The sequence below is a fragment of the Zonotrichia albicollis genome, chromosome 5 (genome assembly GCF_047830755.1).
Source record: "Zonotrichia albicollis isolate bZonAlb1 chromosome 5, bZonAlb1.hap1, whole genome shotgun sequence".
NCBI lineage: Eukaryota > Metazoa > Chordata > Aves > Passeriformes > Passerellidae > Zonotrichia > Zonotrichia albicollis.
The window spans coordinates 29,365,331-29,384,568 of record NC_133823.1 but is presented as its reverse complement, the minus strand read 5'-3'; the positions used below and the strand labels follow the sequence as shown (position 1 = coordinate 29,384,568).

Genomic DNA, 19,238 nt, shown 5'->3' with positions numbered 1-19,238 from the left:
AGGCTTAACAGTAAATTGTACTTGATCGTTGTCTGGTGGTTTCACCAGAAAGTTCCTCTCAGGTGGACCAGACAGGATTACTGGATTACTGTCTTAAAGGTGACTGCTGCTGCTCTGTCTTCTACCTGCACTTGAGTTACACTTGTACTCAACAGTGAGCTTCCTGTATTTTCATTTTTTATGCTGTTCATAACTACAGAACTTAATTTTAGCAGTCCTGCCAAGTGATTATATGCCCCAAAATCGTTTTTGCATCCAGTTTGATCTAAAATGTCTACTGAAAGAGTTCAATAGGACCCCATATTTTCTGTATTTTTTAATTTACTCTGAATTACAGAAAGGTTGTGGTTAAAAGGGACTTCCAGAAGTCATCTGGTCAAATCTTCCTGCTCAAGCAGAGCCACGCTAGAGTCAGTTTCCCATGAACACATCCAAACACCTTTTGAATATCTTCAAGGAGGAATACTGACACCGCTCTGGATAACCTCTCCCAGTCCTCAGTCTCAGCAGAAAAAAAGCATTTCCTAGTGCTCTGATAGAGTCTCCTGTGTTTTAGTTTGTGCCCTTTGTCCTCTCACTGGGCACTACTGAGAAGACCCTGGCTCCATCATCTTCACACCCTCAACCCAGGGTATTTCTATACATTAATGAGATCCCCTGAGCTTCCTCCAGGCTGAACAGCCCCAGATCTCTCTTAGACTTTCCTTGCATAAGAGATGCTCTAGTCCCTTAATCATCTGATAATCAACCTTAATCATCATTTAGTCATACTTCAATAAAATAAAAATATCTCCCCCAGTGAAAGAGATTAGATTAAAATTTGGATTCTAGTTCTGCTTTGCTTTCAATGTGTTTACTCGTATGTTAACATAGCAAATTAGTTTGATTAGATGCACATTTATGTTAAGGTTTTAAACGCTCCAATGTTTGCAACAAATGTCAAGTCACAATGTCACAACTGACAATTAAAAATATACTGTGAGAAGCAGTGCTGACATTAATGTCACCCTTGCCAAGGTTCTGTTCTCCTGTTTTCAATGACATCTCCTTCATAAACCTGCTCTGATATCAATTAGAAGCTGAAGCTTGAGATCAAAAAGGCCAGCAAGTAATAGGTTTCACCCATATTATATGCATTTTCTTTAATTGTTCACATTATATACATACTTATACAAAAACAATAACAATAAACACTAACCTTATCAATTACAAAGGCCAATGATTAAAATAAAACTGCAAGCTCAAAAATTAAGTTATTGGAGGTGAAGAAGAACATGTTTGACATTTTACTACATTGCAATACTTACCAATGTCATCATCTGTCCTGTCTATTGGGTCTTTCTCCAAGCAGTCTCTTACAATATCCCTACTCATCAAAGGATCTGATGCCCTTTCAATGTCTTCTTCATCATCATCATCCTCAGAATCCACAGCTGTCTCTGGCAATCCACTGAGATCCATATCACCAGCCTCACTTTCTGTAGCCTAATTAGTGCATAAACAATTAGAAAACATTCAAATATGTTATTTACTGCTGCAGTTTTCTGGTTACGTGTACAGAGATTAATTCTATCATCTAGCAGATGACCCAAATTTATTCTATATTTTTATATTGCTTTTTTCTTTTTATATCTTTTTAAAACAACTAACAATTTATCAGTCCAAACCCACTGTGTTTAAATATGACTTTTAACATTTGCTTCAATCAGTCACACAAACAAAGGGTTCAACAGACATTACTTAATCTGTGGGTCTTGGGGGGATTGAAGGCTCTTACATTTCAAGCAGCAATGTCTTCAACTGTTAGCCAAATACAATTTTTTTCAATGAACAGTTTTCATTTGACAATTTCTGTGCTCACTCCAAATTTACAGACACTTAGGAAAGCAACATAATTTTAAACAGACAGTTTGGGGAAATAAAAACAGCATCAGAATGCTACAGGAATTTTGCTATATCTCAGTCACCTAGGACTGTACTTTTGTTTTACAATTCCAGTTGAACATGGTTAAATATGGCTTTCATTTGCTGATAAATTGCCTCAGAATTTACAGATGCAGAAAAAAGCAAAGTCATTGCTTAAACATCACAGATGGACTACCCAGAATATCTGTCAAATTAACCTCCCTCAAATTGTATTAAAATGAATGAAAACATAGTCCAGACTAAGGTCATTAGTATAGCACCTAAAGGTAAATATATTTTAATTTGATATTTAAATATTTCAAAAATGATTGAGTTTGAAGACTGAACACTTTAATACATCCCACAAACATTTGTCTGTCATGGCTGATATGGCTGCCTTTTCTCACAACCTGATTTAATACCACAGCAGCTGCCAAGGCTTAGCTATGACAATTTTTAAGGAAATGCAAGCTTCTAATGAGCAAGTTTTAAGCCATGGCTTGAGAAATCCAGTTTCACAGGCCTTAAAGGGATGGTTTGTTTCTGAGACTCTGGGAGCACACAATGTATTGAAAAATACAACATGGGACAAAGACACCTACTAAAGCTTGTTTCATCAATCTGTCTCAGACTGGTGAAAAAGACAACCCACAAAACTAGGTCACTCTCTGAACACAGGGAAGGTAAGAGAAATTGCATTGGTAATTTTGTAGAATCATCTCCCCTATTCCTGCCTCCCTATCTGCGGCCGACATCTGTCACTTTAATGCCACTACACACAGCCACCTCATGAACAGCAGCATATGGCTGGAGATGGATCAGGGGCAGCCAGTGAGACTCTTAAATGCTTCTGTCCTACAGCACAACACAAGCTTTGTAGCTGGGCCTTGTTATATAAAAAAAAGCATGATTACAGCTTCTCTGCAATATTCAAATTATTCTCATTTTGCGGTTTTGGGTTGGGGTTTTTTTAGTTGTTGTTGTTGTGCATTTTGGGGGTTTAGTGGCTTTTTTGGTTTTGCTTTTGTCAAGAAAAAATGCTGCTCATTTTTTAACCAGGATAAGGAAAGATGTTACTGGCATAGAAACAAATCCCAAAACATAGCACAGAGAGCACTATTTTATGAGCAGTCTTCCTGTGTTTAACATGCCCATTCCCTGTGATACATTTGAAACAGCTGCTGTAACTACTCTTTCAAAATAGCCTTCATCAAAAGCGACTGGTGGAAAAATTAGTGGTGATGAGTCAGTAGACACACAGCTTATGACACCAATCTGTCAGAATCTGAAGTTTCCAGCAGTGACAGTTCCAGTGACAGTGGGACTGATTCACAGTCAATTTTGCAAACCTTCCCATCACTAACAAATGCCCCTCCTCCCTGCCCAGATTAAGCTCTCTCAAAAGCACAATACCAAAATTAATGCAGACCTCAATTTTGTCATACAATGCTAACAGACAAGAAACTTCCACCTATTGTACAACATCTGATTTAAAAGATAAGTTATTTTACTGTGTTAAAGCAATTAAACAAAACTGGAAAACTCCTGAAACTCTATTATCAAGAAGAGTCCATGATATTTAAAACAAATTCTCACACTGAATTAAATGTAACTTTGGACTCAGAAAACACTTTATAAATACTACTAAAGGCTACAAGATTTCCCAAAGATGATCACTATTTACACTTGCTGTTTCTTTTTTTTGTTTGTTTGTTTTTTGACAAGTGAAGTTATTGGTGCATGAAAAGCAACTACTTCTAATTTCCTGCCAAAACCCCAAACCACTGCAACAAAGAAGCTCAGCATTGAATGCAACAATCTACAATGTAATAAGAAAGTTTGTTAATTTAGGACACCTTTAAAAACACCTTTAGAAGAAAAAAAGTACATGTTTTCAAACAACTTTCTGAAATCTCTATGATCACACAAAAGATAGAAAAGAAAGACAAATGTAGCCTTTCTGCATGACAAAACAAAACAAAAACCAAACCAAACAAATCCATGCCCCCCCACCCCAAATCCACAAACAAACAAACAAAAACCAATCAAAAAAACCAAACCAGAAAAGTAAGAAAAACTTGAGGGCTCCTTGTGTTTATACATCACAAATTGCTTTTTTAGGTTTAGTAGCAGCATGTAGGATGTCAAGTACTCAAGGTCCTCTTGCTGAGACATTAAACTTCATGACCCAACTACTCTGAGTGCTTTTGTATCCCTTTTTGCATGAGAAAAACCAAGCATGTCTGCACAGGAACCCTTGGTTACTAAGCAATAGCCTTGCATCTGTCTAGGATTAAAGGGGAAACCCCCACGAGCTCCTTCGGGCATAGGGGATTCCTTATGAACCTCAGCCACCAAAAACCCAAATGATGAATATCCAAGAGAATTTGTACTACAGTCAATCATGAGGCTTACATCTTCTCAGGGCATGTAACCAAGGATGAAATACACCTCAGAATTGCCATTCTTGGGTGCATGTTATACTTTGCTTCTTGGGCAATAAGAGAAATTAGTTTCACTTAAATAAATCTGAAAAGATTGCATGCAGCAAAAATGCAAGAAAAATGTTGGTTGCAGCCTGAAGTACAAAACAATGTCTCTCCATACCAACTGTGATAGCAAATTCCTCATGTCATCTTTCCATTTTCTGTGGAGAAAATTTTTAAAGCTTCAAAGCAATCTCATAATAGTGACATCCTAATATTTTATTTGTCACATCACCAACATGACAGTTAAGAGACTAAGACAGACGTTTTCAAGCCTGAGTTGCAGTAGTATTTCATATTTGACACCTAAGGAGAATCTTACCAATTTTAAGCAGTGGCTATAAAGTTTAATACTGCACCAATAAAAAGCTAGCTGCTTCAACTGAGGAGGATCTTGAAGTCCAAACACACTTCCAGATTTGAGTGATAATTAAACACATACTGTGAAATAACCGGGGTAAAGATATAAACTAAAAGAAGCTTTGTCTAAGTTCTTGGTTAGCCTTTGGTTCCTTGATTGACATGAGGAAGAAGTGGAGGATTAAGAGAAGAAGAATAGCATTCATTCTCCCTAGGTCAGACTGGGGGAATGGTGGAGACCCCTCTGGTCACTTCAGATTGGCAGGAGAGGAAACCAGTTAATGCCAACTCCACTGGTCTTTGATTTTTTAGATGCACCATGACAATGAGCATAATGAGAGAGGTTGTGGACTACATGAGCAGCTCAAGAAGATGATTTCATTTAGTGTCTGCCTTCCTCCTCCTCCACTGAATTTTTTAGTTCCTTGAGAAAACAGATTAGAAGAAGTTATGGGCGATCTCTACCTCTACTCAACCAAGTAACTCTCACTCCAGTGAAACAACTGCTTCATCACACACTCCCCACCTTTACTAGGGGAAAGAAAGTGGGAAGACTTGGAGAGCTGCTTATATGACTGGCTCTGTTTCAAGGGCCCTTCATAGTTTTGTTTCTATACTGGTTTGGGAAAAACTTCCAACTGATGGTAACATAAAGAGAAAAAATAGACAACCTTTAAAATAACTACACTAACTACTGATCTCTTTTTATTTTAAACAGACTATTTTAACCTTTACTTTACTAAAAATTTAATTACTTTCTCCAGGAAACATTGTATCATTTGAAAGACTAAACTCCCCTTGTAACTATTGTTACCACCTAAAATCAACAATCCAAGATCTCTAAACATGCAAGGGAAAAAAAAAACAGGGACAAAGAGAAAAAAAAAGAATAGAAGAAACTCCTTGCCCAAACCAGAAATATGTTCATTGCCTGGTGCACTCCTTCAATTCCTTCAAAGCTAACAAAGAAAGAAGCCATGCTCAGTTCAAAAACACCATCTCCACATTACTTTTCAACCACTGTCATTTAAGGGCTAAAAAATGAACTAAAAAATGAAAATAAAAATGTCTGTTACCAAAACTACCCATTTTTACTTTCTAATTTTTAAGCTGATATCAATAAAAACACCAAGAACAGTGGCTCTACCTGTCTTATGAAATGACTTGCAGAAGTCACACTAGTTTGAAATATTCCCTCATGTCATATTGGATTCAGTGTCTCCACAGAGAGAGAAATCATGTCTCGGGTTTTGTTTTAAATTAGCTTTCAGATGACTAAACAAAAGTTTTACAATATTAATAAATTAAGATGAAATTCAATCCATGCAACTATAATATGTTTTTGTTTATTAAATAGTTATCACATGTACTACAATCAACTATTATTATTACATGCACAGAAATCATACACAATCTACAGTAATTACATTATTTTTTTGTGCTACATTGACATGAGTGCAAATGTCCATGAAATACCTTAAAACTCCTTCAGTCCAAGATTTTCACAGTTCTCTCCATATTTTTTTCTTTCATTATCTGCCCCAAAATTTATAACACAGCAGCCCACATGTCAGTCTGAGCAGTTTTCCTCAATGAAGATGGAAATGTGCAGCAATGCAGACAACCCACCAGGAACAGCATCCCCCCTCATTGCCAAAGATTGCCTCCTTCTCAGAATGGAGCAATGTCTGCCAGGAGCACAGGCATACAGAACATGGACTCTGGAAGCCACAGAGTACATTAAGAGGCTCTGAATTTACAGGAGTGATAAGGCACTGCATTGGGCTTCGTTGAAAAAGCAGGGGTGGCAGTCCACAGGACAATTTACCTGAGCTGTTCCAGCCACTCTGGCATCAGCCAGAGCCCTGCACTTCAGCAGCTGATACAGTCAGAAAGAGTGGCTTTATCTTAAGGTAAAATGTCTTTATTTTGCATACAGTGACTAAAGGGCAGGCTGCATGGACCCTCTGGTTTGGGAGACAAAAGACTGGTCTCACTCAGGAAGAGCTGCTGAAGGGTGGACCTTTCTCCTAGGAGCTACCATATCAGGACCATGAGAAAACAAAGCTGACACCTTGAAAATTTCCAAGCAATAGGCACATCTGGGAGGGTCTCAGAAAGGATGTTCCTGGTTTCCTGTACCGACAGTGGTATCTGGGCAGGCACTGAGTGCATGTCAGTGTGGCAGGAAGCCACCAGTCTGAGCACAGGATAAGGCAAAGAAAGGCTGGCAAAGAGCTGAGCCAACACAACAATGCTTCCCAAAACAGGGAGGGGGAATAATACACAGCCGTGAGCTTACATCTCCTCACTCTCCAATCATCTGGTAATACATATAGCAGATATAGCAGGAAGCATCTAGGAACATATAGGAACAGGTATATGTGCTCATTTAAGAATCATTAACTAAGTCTAGCAATCAAGAGCAAGCAGCCACACATGAGATGTCAAAAAAAGACAGAAGCAAAGAATTGTTCTTGGCAAATACAAGCCAACACACACTACTGACATTCAGCATCCCCTTCCTCTCAAGTCACCCTACAGTGTTCGTCACTTGAACTTATTTCCTAAAATAAAAATAACAGTATTTAAGGACCTTACTAATTAGCACCTGATGTTTTTGAAACTTGGGTGGGGTAAACACAAAGGTTGATTTTATTTTGGTAAGTATTTCTTATCCTAAAAGAAGTTCTTTCATGTGCAACGTTTGACAAACAAATTTAGATACCGCATTAATATTTAAAAGGAAGTATTTTCAGTTCAATGCTGAAAGCATCTGAAGAGTCAGCTTCATGATTTATTTAAAAAAATCTTAAAAGGCCATGAACATATTTTCATTGGAAGCAGCTGCTCTTAAGGCTACAGAACTAATACTTACGGGATGCAGAACATGACATATTACCTCAGATTTCAGCAGTAATTATCTAAAGAATATCATTTTTAAAACATTTTTTTCTATCAACTGCAAGACAAGATGATGATCTTTCTAAATCATTGCTTTCTACTTAGACATAATGAATCCAAGTCCACCCTACTAAACAGAAAAATGCCATTATACACAGAAAATCAAAGAATCAAAGGGATAATGATCATGAGCTTTACCTAAGACTTATCAAATTTGAAGGAAAAAAAAAATAACATATTGATGACTTGGTTATGGTTTACTAGTTTTGAATAAACACTTAGGAGAGAATTGCAAGGCAAACAACTGAGAGAGAATGACTGATTCACCCTCTCTTTTTTAAAAATATTTCTCTTTAATCCTTTACTTGGCCCTAGAGGAGTCAAATTACAGCAATTTGATTTTGTTTTGGTTCTGGGCTTTTTTTTTTGGCAGTACTTGAACCTAGCCTAACATTGCTACATTACATTCCTTTATGACTGAAACTGAGGCCAGAAATTAATGATTTACCAGAATTTGAGAAATCAAGGTAAACAATACTTCATACCATTAAGTTAAATTTAAGAATTTAAGAATCTTATCAGTTTCCACACCTGAATTTACCATTTCATTAATAAACATTCCTTCAAGTATATGTATTAAGACAAAAGATGAGGTTGCATTCTACAGTACATGGTCATATTTCTGGATGTAGATATGGACATGGGTTACTCATACTTTGACATTGTGTAATTACACAGTCCTTGATAAAACTGTGCCAAGTCACCTTTAAATGTGGTATTAATTGCAGATTAAGTGAAGAAACTAGATAATATTTTTAAGAATGGATTATGCATTATGTTTGTAAATTCAGTTTAAAAGAATACTTAGAGAGTAAATTTTATCTGTGTAAATACTTCAGTATACCATTAACTCTCTCCAAACACCAACCAGTATGTTGATCCCAACACTACAAATGAAACCAGTAGTAGTCATAGACCAGGTTGGCAACTAAATAGAGAAGTATTTTTCTGAGGTTTCTTTAGTTCTTCTATATTGTTTGGTTGGGGTTTTTTTAATTGCACAGAAATTCAATTATCTTTTTCACAGTTAAGAGCATTTTGCTGAAAGCTTGCAAAAAATTACTTCCAACTTATCTCAAGAATAACTGTATGAGTGTAACTACATGCCACCTACAGCTGGGCCTCTGGAGGTACTTGTTATTTTTCTGTTAGAGTGGAAATCTCTATAATGAAAAGAATGAAAATCTGTAGAAGATTAGAAGAACAAAACTGATTTTACTTCTTCTTCAGTTTCACAATATAAACCTAAATCATATCTCAAAGTAGTCTTGTCTTCAGAAGAAATTCTGACAAACCTACTTGACTGACATATGCTATGCTTTAAGTGTTCAGCTAATTTGATAGTTTTGCAAAAATAAACTTCTGCATTATTGTAATTACTGTCTAAATTGAACTGTGATCTTTTTATAGCCTATCTTCCTTCACAAAAAGAAGCCTATAAGTTTATTCACCTGAAAGAGACTATATTCTTCGACTATGACCACAGATGAACTTTCACATATTTAGAGATATGCTTTTCCTGATATTTAAATGACTGCATTTGCAATTTCAGAAGCATCTCAAAAAAACACTATCCTCTTCTAGTTAACAGTACTTTATGTTGAAGTGGTCTCACTACTTTTTGATTATTTAGATAGAAATATATTTTAATTGGATTAGATTCCTTCCTTTCGGAGTAACAAACTGGTACACTTCCCTATCAGGGCAGCTCCTCCTCCAACATTGCAAGAACCATAAACATCAAGTGAAAAATGCATAATTCCTCATTTTATTTCACTTTAGACTTTTTTCCAATTTATATTTAAACTCTGGATCTCTAAACTCAAGTTGTGCCCAATGACTAGCACAGAGCTTTACAAGAAGAAGCCACCTCAGAAGTACAACTTTAGGAAGCACCACCAGTTCAACCTGCCCACCTTTCTGAGGATGGCCAGGAGAGGAAGCACTGCTGAGAGGTTAGCATCACGTTTCTACAGGCTGGGGAAATAGAAATATGCCCCTCAAGCACGGGCTGCCCACTCCATATTTGTTTCTTCCCACCACTGTATAGGCTCTACATTATGAACCCAACACACCTAAAGCCTGAAATCATTACAATTCAAACAAAAAGTATTTTTTTGAAGTCTATTGAGCACTTCTTCAATTACTCAAAAGTGACAATAGCAAGGACATTCAGCTATTAAGTGCAAAACTGCTGGCAACTGCACCTCCCATCAGCATCCCTTCCAGTCTTACCTGGTAGATATCAGAAAGGCTGCTGCTTCCTGAATCACTAGTGATGCTACATCCTGAGTGACTAGATGAAACGTGGGTCACCTGTGGGTGGAGACTGTCAGTAAGGTGCAGCTTTGTGAAATCTGCAGGAAGCTATAGGTGGAGCAGAAAAAGCATCATTACAATTTGAGGGAGATACACAGCAAAATTAATTCAAATCATATATGTCATACTTTACTCTCTGCCAGTACCAACTATTTAAGAAAACCACTGGGGCTTGAGAATGCAGCATAAAAATTTAGAGTTATGCAGCTTTTTTTAACTCATGCAGAGGTCAGCAAAATACCACCAAATTATTGCAAATATAAGAGATTCAAGAAAAACATATATCTGAAGACAAACATTAGTGAAGCAATATGCCAAAACTCTCCAGTAGCTTGCTGTGGGGTTTGGACAGAATTAAAATATATATATGAATATTGTGCTGCTTCCAAAATCAATGGTTTCCTGCACGACAGGAGCCAAGTCACATACTTCTTTAAAAAATCAACCAGCACTGCTCTGGATTTGGTAAACTCTTGTTTCTCAAGTTGACAAAATACATTAGAGACAAGGAAAATCCAAGTCACTGAGCTATCCATTATACCTTGAGCCAAATAATATGACAGCAAATAGGAAGTGTGGGAAGACTGACACAATTACAAAAAGCTATAATCTTGAAATTAGTTTGCTCATATGCAGTGCTGAAGAATGAATTGAGACAGTATATTTGATCATTTAACAATCATTCACCAAGATTTGTGATATATATTTCTACTACTGCTTTATGCCCACAGCTCCCATGAAATTCTTTAAGAACTGTAAACATTTCCAGACTGCAGAAAGTGAACTTTGACAAAGTAAAATATTTGCTGTCTGAAGAAATATTTAAATGCTATTTCAGGGGCAAATTACTCTTCTCCCCAAGAAGCCTGCATCCCACAGCTAGTTAATAAAAGTATGTTAATGTATCAATTTTGGTGCGCAATAAATTCTTCAATAATTAAAACCAAAAATCTTTGTCTGTTAATTTTGTTTCAACTCAGACAAGGCAGATTCTCTCATCTCTAAGGAGTTGTGTTTGTATGAAAAATGTCACATGCAGTGTGTCCATCCATGTCAATTATGAATGCAACCCTAGTGCTTGTTCTCCCTGGATGGAAATGGAAATAAAACCTCATTCAGCATTAAGAGAGAATAAGCCAATTAGTACAAAAGGTTAGGGAAAAAGTCACAAGAGAACGTGCTAGAAAAATTATTAGCTCTGTACAGCTGAAGATACTGAATGACTTTACTGCTGTTTGCCTTGTTTAGCTCTGTTTATGGAACATGCCCTGAAAGAACTTTGGCTTTAGGATTTGCAGTGAAATTACAGACAAGTGCAAACCTTAGTCTTATTTCGACTGACTGGCATTTCCTATCCTAATACATCTGAAAAGGATTTCTTCATTATCAGAGAATGACTGCATCAGTGATAGCAAAAATGGCTGCATTTTAAATAATTCTTTCCTAGTATCTTACTGGAAAGAGCAGCTAAAACCAGCAACCAAATACTAATAATCCTAAAAAGCTACAGTAAGCCCAGAGCTAGATTTGATCTTCATCAACAAAGAAAAGGCAATTAAGAAAAGCAATACTCTAATTCACACAGCCATGAATGCTGCCTCCATAAAAATCTAGTTATGCTCACTACTGTTATTGAAGTATCAGAAGGAGAAAATACAGCATTAGGGACTGCATTATAGTATCTGGGGTCTTTGCTGCTTTTCAATCTGTAAGTTTGAATTATCACACAATTGAACCACATAAACTGATATTCAGGCCACTATACAATTTTATTTTAATTCTTTTTGAGCCATTCTGCAAGTAAGTACATATTTCATAGGTAGAATGCAAGGGAAATGAACTGCCACAGCTTTTGCAATGTGTTGCTGACTACTTCTCAAAGAACAGTCTCGCAAAATTGAAGCAGCCCACGCTTATTTCAAAGTAGAAATCCTACACATTATGTTAAGATACAAGCACAAATTGTCTAAGATTCACACATTTAATGATAACTTACACAGATATATTTTGAGGGTTTTACCTTTTATAAAGCACTAAGTATTGCAATCCCAAATAAATATTAACTCCATAGGGAACTGTATATGAACACAGTGTGGCACCCAGCCAAACATGTTCAATTCTATAGTGCCCTGCAAATATCTCCATGTCATTAACAACAGCATTTCTTTTTTATCAATACATTAAAAATTTTAAAGAACCTTTCATCAAAGCAAATCCAGTTAGTATGTTAAAAAGTTAAATTGAGCTATATTTAATATAATGATTGCACTCCGTGTTTTAAATGAACAGCAAGAATTTGTGTGCCACTACTGCACATAAGGCAAAAGGAAGAGGCAGAGGATTCCACAATAACTGATGGAATACACTGCAAATAAAAGCAAGCCTTCTGAATCTTTTTGGCTGTAGACAATCAGCTGAATGCTTGGTGATCACTGGTTTTAGAGTAACTCCTCAAGTCAAAGCCACGTTGCCTGAGCTGGACTTGCCAAGTGGTGACAGAAGATCAGAAGCAGGCATTTTTCTTTAGGCAACCTAACTAGTCACTTTGATTCTAATCAAATAGGACTATTTACAAGCAGAAAGCACATGCTCATATCTTTGCAGAACACTACATCTCTGTGCTACATGCCCGAGAGCAGCATCCACTTCAACTGCCCTACCCCCAAAGTTAAGGTGAGAGACCGCATGAAGAAAAAAATAAAATACAAAAATTAAGTAAGTTGAAACATTTAAACTGTAAAGTCAATGAAAAACGTGTGTGAGAAATGCATACATTTCTATTTTAGTCATGTTCTGCTGTTTAAAATACTTCATATTTGCATTGTACACAATGGAGGAAAAAAATGAAGCACTGATGACAATGAAAACCCACATCTGCTTAAGTCTTATATGGAAGTGAAGTGGGCTTGACACCAGATGCCCACCAAAGCCATTCTGTCACTTTCCTCAGCTGGACAGGGGAGAGCAAATACAATGAAAGGCTCATGGTTAAGGACAAAGAGAGATCACTCACTGTCACAGGCAAAACAGACTCAATTTGGGGATAAATTAACTGAATTTATTATCAATAGGATAATGAGAAATAAACTCAAATCTTAATGACTTTCTCCCACCCTTCCTTTCTTCCAAGACTCAACTTCACTCACAAATTCTCAACCTCTTCCCTCGCAGTACTGTGGAGGAGCAAGGAATGGGGGCTGTAGTCAGTTCATCTCACATTGCTTCTACTGCTCCTCCCTCCTCGGGTGGAGGACTCTCACACTCTTCTCCTTCCCAAGGAGGCAATTCTCCATTATCACGTCCAAAGTGAGCCCTTCCCATGGGCTGCAGTTCCTCACAAATTGCTCTGGTGTGGGGCCCCTCTGGGGTCATAACTCCTGCCAGTAAACCTGTTCCAGCGTGGGCTCCTCTCTCCACAGGGTAACAAGTCCCACCAGGAGCCTGCTCCAGCGTGGGCTTTCCACAGGCATCCCCCTGCTCTGGTGCAGGTGTCCTCCAAGGGCTGCAGGTGGAATTCTACCTCCCTGTGGATCAACACAGGCTGCAGAGGGGCACAGCTGCCTCACCATGACCTGCACCACAGGCTGGGTAAATCTCTGCTGGGGCACCTGGAGCACCTCCAGCCCCTCCTTCTCTTTGACCTTGGTGTCTGCAGGGCTGCTCCTGTCACATTCTCACTCCTCTCTTCTGTGGCTGCAATTGCAGTTTTTGTTCCCCCTGTCCCTCTCCCTTTCTTATCCCAGAGGTGCTGCCACTGTCACTGCTGAGTTCAGCCTTGGCCAGTGGCAGGTCTGTCTTGGCACCAGCTGGGTTTGGCTCCATCAGACATGGGGGCAGCTTCTGGCAGCTTCTCAAGGAAGAAGGGTTGGCCCTGTGGCCCCACACTACCAAAATCCAGCGACACAAACCCAATACCAGGCAAACCCTTTACTCTTGGAACACGTTTGGTGAAGGTTTCCGGGTAAGCAGAACACAAAATTCAACAAGCAGCAAAAAGCTGGTCTGCCCCAAACCAGGATATTTACATCCAATTTCTTACTTGCACTGGAACAGGATTAGAGAAGATCATGAAATCATGCTATTATAACTCTCAAAAAATTTCCTAGGAACCATCTCCAGGCAGTTAACTTCATGGCAATAGGTATGTTTGCCATGCTACTGAGTATCACATTATTATTAAATTATTAAGCACTCTGTGCTTGTATTGAGCTATTGTTCCAGTCTACAGTTTAGTACTGACTTTACTATTTAGTATAACAATAAAAAAAAAAAAGTCTTCTTGTTACATTTACACAGCTAGATCTAGCACATGCTATATCTACCAGACCACAAGCTGGATAAGAAAGCCTAAGGACCTACCCCTGCCTCAGAAACATCACCCCTCACAGACTGACACCACCACAAATGGTGTCAGAACTGAATTCTCACTTTTATCTTGCTTTACATTTTCATTAAATGATGCCTAGCTTTAAGAAGTCATTTAAAGTAATAAGGATCAAAAGCAGCTTGTATATTTTACATAGCAAGCACCACACTTAAGCACAGCTTTGCTGAAGCCAATACCTACAGTATTTCTTAACTTCATTACTGAACACCTTTAGTCACACCATCAGAAGGAAATGGCACACAGAGTAAAAACGTTGCAGGGTAATTTAGAAAAATTACTGCATTATTTGTTCTTAAGTAAACACAGTTTCAAAACACAGTATATGTATACTAGTTTAAATAATTTATAATCACTAAAAAGGTCAGAAACTGTCCTGAAAACCTAATCTCAAGCACAACCTCTGTAAATGACAAACATTAAGGTCATATATGCATAGCTCTAATCACGTGTAACATGGACAAAAGTTTCTAGCATAAAACATGACCTGACAAAATAGTCATGATCTAAGCCCTAGTCTTAATTTAACAGAGGTGAAAACAGTATTTTATATTTATAATGTAGCCATTAATACACAAGTATACCTACATAAGTACACCCATTTATACAGATTGCACACATAGATAGAAACCAGAGTTAAAACAATACATCTGGGAACTCCCAATTTTTACTTCTTGAAAACCCTAAAATCAAAAGAAAACTTAAACAATTACGTGAAACTATCTTAAGGGAAAAGATATATATCCATTTAGAACTGTACAATACCATAAATCCTATCACATCCTCCCATCTTAAAAGCATAATTTTATTACTTCCACCCTCCAAGTGAATCACCATGTTATGCATGCAGAACTAACAATTACTTTGCTCTGAATATGTTCCTCCTATTTTAAGAACATTACTATTTTCTCCTACCCTACAGTATGCCTTTCATTATAACAAAAGGCATCTTCTACTCAAGCAATTGCTGGGCTTATCTAAATACAGTATTTAAAAAAAATTAAATAAAATTCGGAATTTTATTTTTTAAATGCAGTTATATGTGAAAACAAGTATAAATGCAACAACATGAAAGACAAACACATGAATGTCATTTTAAATTACCAGATGAATTTTAGTTAGAAAGCTTCAATATACCACTCATTTTAAGGCAAACAAAGAAACAAAGCATATAAACAAAGTCTTCTACTGAAGGCTGCTCAGCACTTTATGAAAGATTTATAAAGCCTGCAAAGTGACTGAAGCACATTTGCAAAAAAGACGGGATAAAAGAGAGCAAAGGTGTAACATTCTGTTATGCAATTCCCAATGAATGATTTTATATGTAAATAAGTGCCACTGAGACAGAGCAAGCAGACATAAAACAACACAAACTATCGCCTTTAAAGCCTCTACTTCCACTTTCTGAAATTAAAGAAATACAAAAAAGCACTGATTCTTCAACCTCCAAACACCTGCATCTGAACATTTATTCTATAGCAGCTCTTTACTCATAAAATAATAAAAGCTACTCGACAATAAAAGCCACCATAATAAATATTTTTTTAAAGTTTTTTATTCCTTTTACAGATGACACATTTAGTCCCACAAACCTAAGTAAGTAAACTACAATGAACTTATTTTGGGATTCTGGGTTTTTTTTCATGAAGCGAGAACAACAGCAGGCAAATAAAAGCAATACTGTGCCTTAGTCTTCCTCATTATTTTTTTCCCCACCCAAGATAGAAATCCGGAAATTTTTATTGCACTATAAAAGTGTAGATCACAAAGGCAGTATTCTTCAGTATCCTATAAAATTATTAACACCTAATTTCAATATTTTATATAAACATTTTTTATATTAAGGGTTTGCACATCTGTTGTATTTTGTATTTTAATGCTAAGCTATGCCCACATTTATGGTATTTAATAAGATAAGGAAGAAATATTTGTAATAATGCTGGGCATTCATCAACTTGCTATTTCAACATAATTCTTTCACTAACCAAGAGAGACATCAAGGAAAACATTTTTATGGTTGAGTGATTTTAAACACAGCAGTAAATGTAAGTAATTACAGAATAATAAGGTAATTTCTATCGATTCTGTCTAAAGACCTGATGCAAGCTGACATGTCCATGTAGAGTTAAATTTAAACTAAAAGTGTAAACTATATACAATTAAAATTAGGATGCAATTCCCAGGGAAGCAGGATTTCCTTGCACCTAGGGGTGGAAAAGATTGAGAAGCTTCTATATATTTTCTAGGAAAACTTCTGCAAGACTTAAATAAAAACCTCCTGATTTGAATTATGTCTTCTGTACAATCATTTACTTTACACAACAATACCTCATGTATTTTTCATCTCCAGTTTCCTCGAATAGACATCCTTCTGTGAAACTGTGAAACTTCATAGACACCTAATCTTAAGATCTTGAATACAGTAAAGGACACAATCTGTGTTCTGAAAATATTGCATGTAGATACTATTGCTGTTAAGCAGCTGTTTGCATACAAAGCCCACAGCAGAACACCTCTAACAAAAAAAAAAAACAAACAAACCAAACCAAAAATATAAAGAATGTAAAGTATTATAAGGACCTTTCCCAAGCTCTTAATTCTTTCCTCCACTGATATTTTGCTATAGCTAGCCTCCCAGATAAACTATTCAGAGGTTCAAGCTATTGCAATGGGAGCTGCTGGTCTCAGGGAGAGAGTGAATGCACAGGAACTTCATTCTGCTTCCCTTAGAAAACACACACTGCCTGCCACTGACTGCACATCTCTCAGCCCTCAGCAGCTAATCCTATGAGCACTTCATGCATCGAATCCTGTGCTTGAAGGATTATTGACTTCTGTAGAGAGACAGGGGTGGTAAAATTTAAATGGGTGTCTGGGGAATGAAGAAAAACCTCTCAGAAGTAACTCTTTTTAAAGGAAAAGTAAGAAACAAATCACTGAAACATCCATTTATATTTATTTTAACTACCTTCTCCATTGTATGTCTGAATGTGTCAGCATTTGTTCTTCCTTTTGGAAGTATTTGAATCAAAGATTCAATGCAGCATTTCCTATTAAAAAGTACCTTCTTCAGAAAACCTGGCATAAACACTATTCCTTCAGGAAACACAAATGTCAACTTATTGGCAACAGCTCAAATGAAGTCAGGGGGTAAAAAAAGAAAAACTGTTTTATACAGGTGTTTACAGCACCAGTAAACCCCAAATACAAAACAAAAGCCAGCAGGATGGATTTGAGTTCAATCATGCTAAACTAAACTAAGTAATGTTAAACAATTTTCTGAAGTTTTCCTCAGATTTCTGAAAATCCAAACTCAAACATTTAAAACATATAAATGATGTTATATGTTAAGAATGAACAATAGAAACATGCAAGATCATTTACTCAGAAGCCTGTCTCAAAAAATATCTGGTTAAAGTGTAGCTTCTTCACTGCTCAACAAATGATAATTCAAAGGATAATTCAAAGGGTAATTTTACTTTTAAAATATGGTTTTAAAGTTATAGCGGTTCTGCCACAGGCATCAAGCTAAAAAGACTGTTCTACAACTGTTTTGACTGTGCATATACATTTAAGTATCAAGAACTCTTTGCATCCTTAACCACATGTTTCTACATGGTTTCATAGTTTTTGTTCCATACAGTGCAATGGAAGTGAAATCTTCCAGAAGGGAGTTATGTAGAATTTTCAAATGTCAAAATCTCCTTTTTTGTTTTTATCAGTTTTTAGGGGTATTGGAGGTATTTTTTTTTTGTTGGTTTTGATTTTTTGGGGGGTTTTTTTGGGTTTTTTTTTCTTTTTTTTGGTTAAGTGTCTGATATTTTTACATTATTTGATTGCTTTATTCCATGAAGTGATCCGATTTAGGTCCAATCCTATTCTCAGTCTCTTTGAACTTTTGCGAGTAGCAGAATCTCTGTTTCAGTGTATTATGTCCCTATATTAAAAGAGTCCCTATTCCATAGGGACACAGCCTATCACTCTTGGTTGCACCCTGCTGCCCCACCAAGAACTTGCATTTAAGTGTCCTGACAGAGGCTGCACAGCCACCCCCTCCCACAAACTAACAGCTTCCCAATAACACTGAATAAAATTGGGAAGGGAACTCATCTTGTGGAAATCTACATAATGAAAACCAACAAGCAGGGACAGGCACTCACTGATGACTGCTTTCTAAGTTGAAGGAAAGACTGTTCTGAGGCATTTCAATTGACTTCTGAAATATCTCTAGGGAAAGAGAGTGGAAAACTGAGTTCAATCACTGAACTTCTGTAAAGGCTCTCCATTATTTGATATACACGGACGAGAAAATAATAAAGCTTGGCTTTGCAGAGATCTCTCTTGGGAATGACTGATTTTCATACTAAGAAAATGCATGTTTCAGTTGATGTTTTTCCCACAGTAAGTATTTCTAAATACTTCCTTTTGTGGATGTTTGGGTGCTTAATACACTGAGAACTACTGCTGGGTTGGAAACTAAATGGCCCACTTTCAGGGCTTCTGGAGGCTTGTAAGGTTAAATTTTGAACTCTTTGGCCTATTACAAGTAACTGTGGGAGAGGAAGGAACAGAGAACCTGGTCACAAACTTTGTTTCCACAGGAAACCAGACAAAAGATTCATGCATAGGGAAATAAAAGCAAAAAAAAGTTCAAGAACACTTTAGTTCAAGAACACTTTATGTGGGCACATATGTTTACAGGAAATGTTAATTCAAACATTTTCAAGAAAGATGCTTTAAATCCTGTAGAATATTTTAAATAAATAATAGAACACTTGTGTATATCTCATATACAGACTCACTTTGGAATACTTACAGAG

General features: G+C 36.8%; 1 protein-coding gene across 13 annotated transcripts in view; it reads right to left on the bottom strand.

Moving 5' to 3' along the window:
- RAPGEF2 (Rap guanine nucleotide exchange factor 2) overlaps positions 1-19,238 on the bottom strand; it is a 184,879-nt gene that overhangs the window by 36,083 nt on the left and 129,558 nt on the right. For 10 of the 13 annotated variants that reach the window (XM_074541181.1, XM_005486312.4, XM_005486314.4 and 7 more), the window contains 2 exons: positions 9,951-10,082; positions 1,308-1,485 (listed from right to left, as the gene is read on the bottom strand). In XM_074541181.1, the coding sequence (XP_074397282.1) occupies positions 1,308-1,485; positions 9,951-10,082 (310 nt within the window). The remainder of the gene's footprint in view (positions 1-1,307; positions 1,486-9,950; positions 10,083-19,238) is intronic. The other 3 variants (XM_074541182.1, XM_026792959.2, XM_074541186.1) reach the window with 1 other exon arrangement.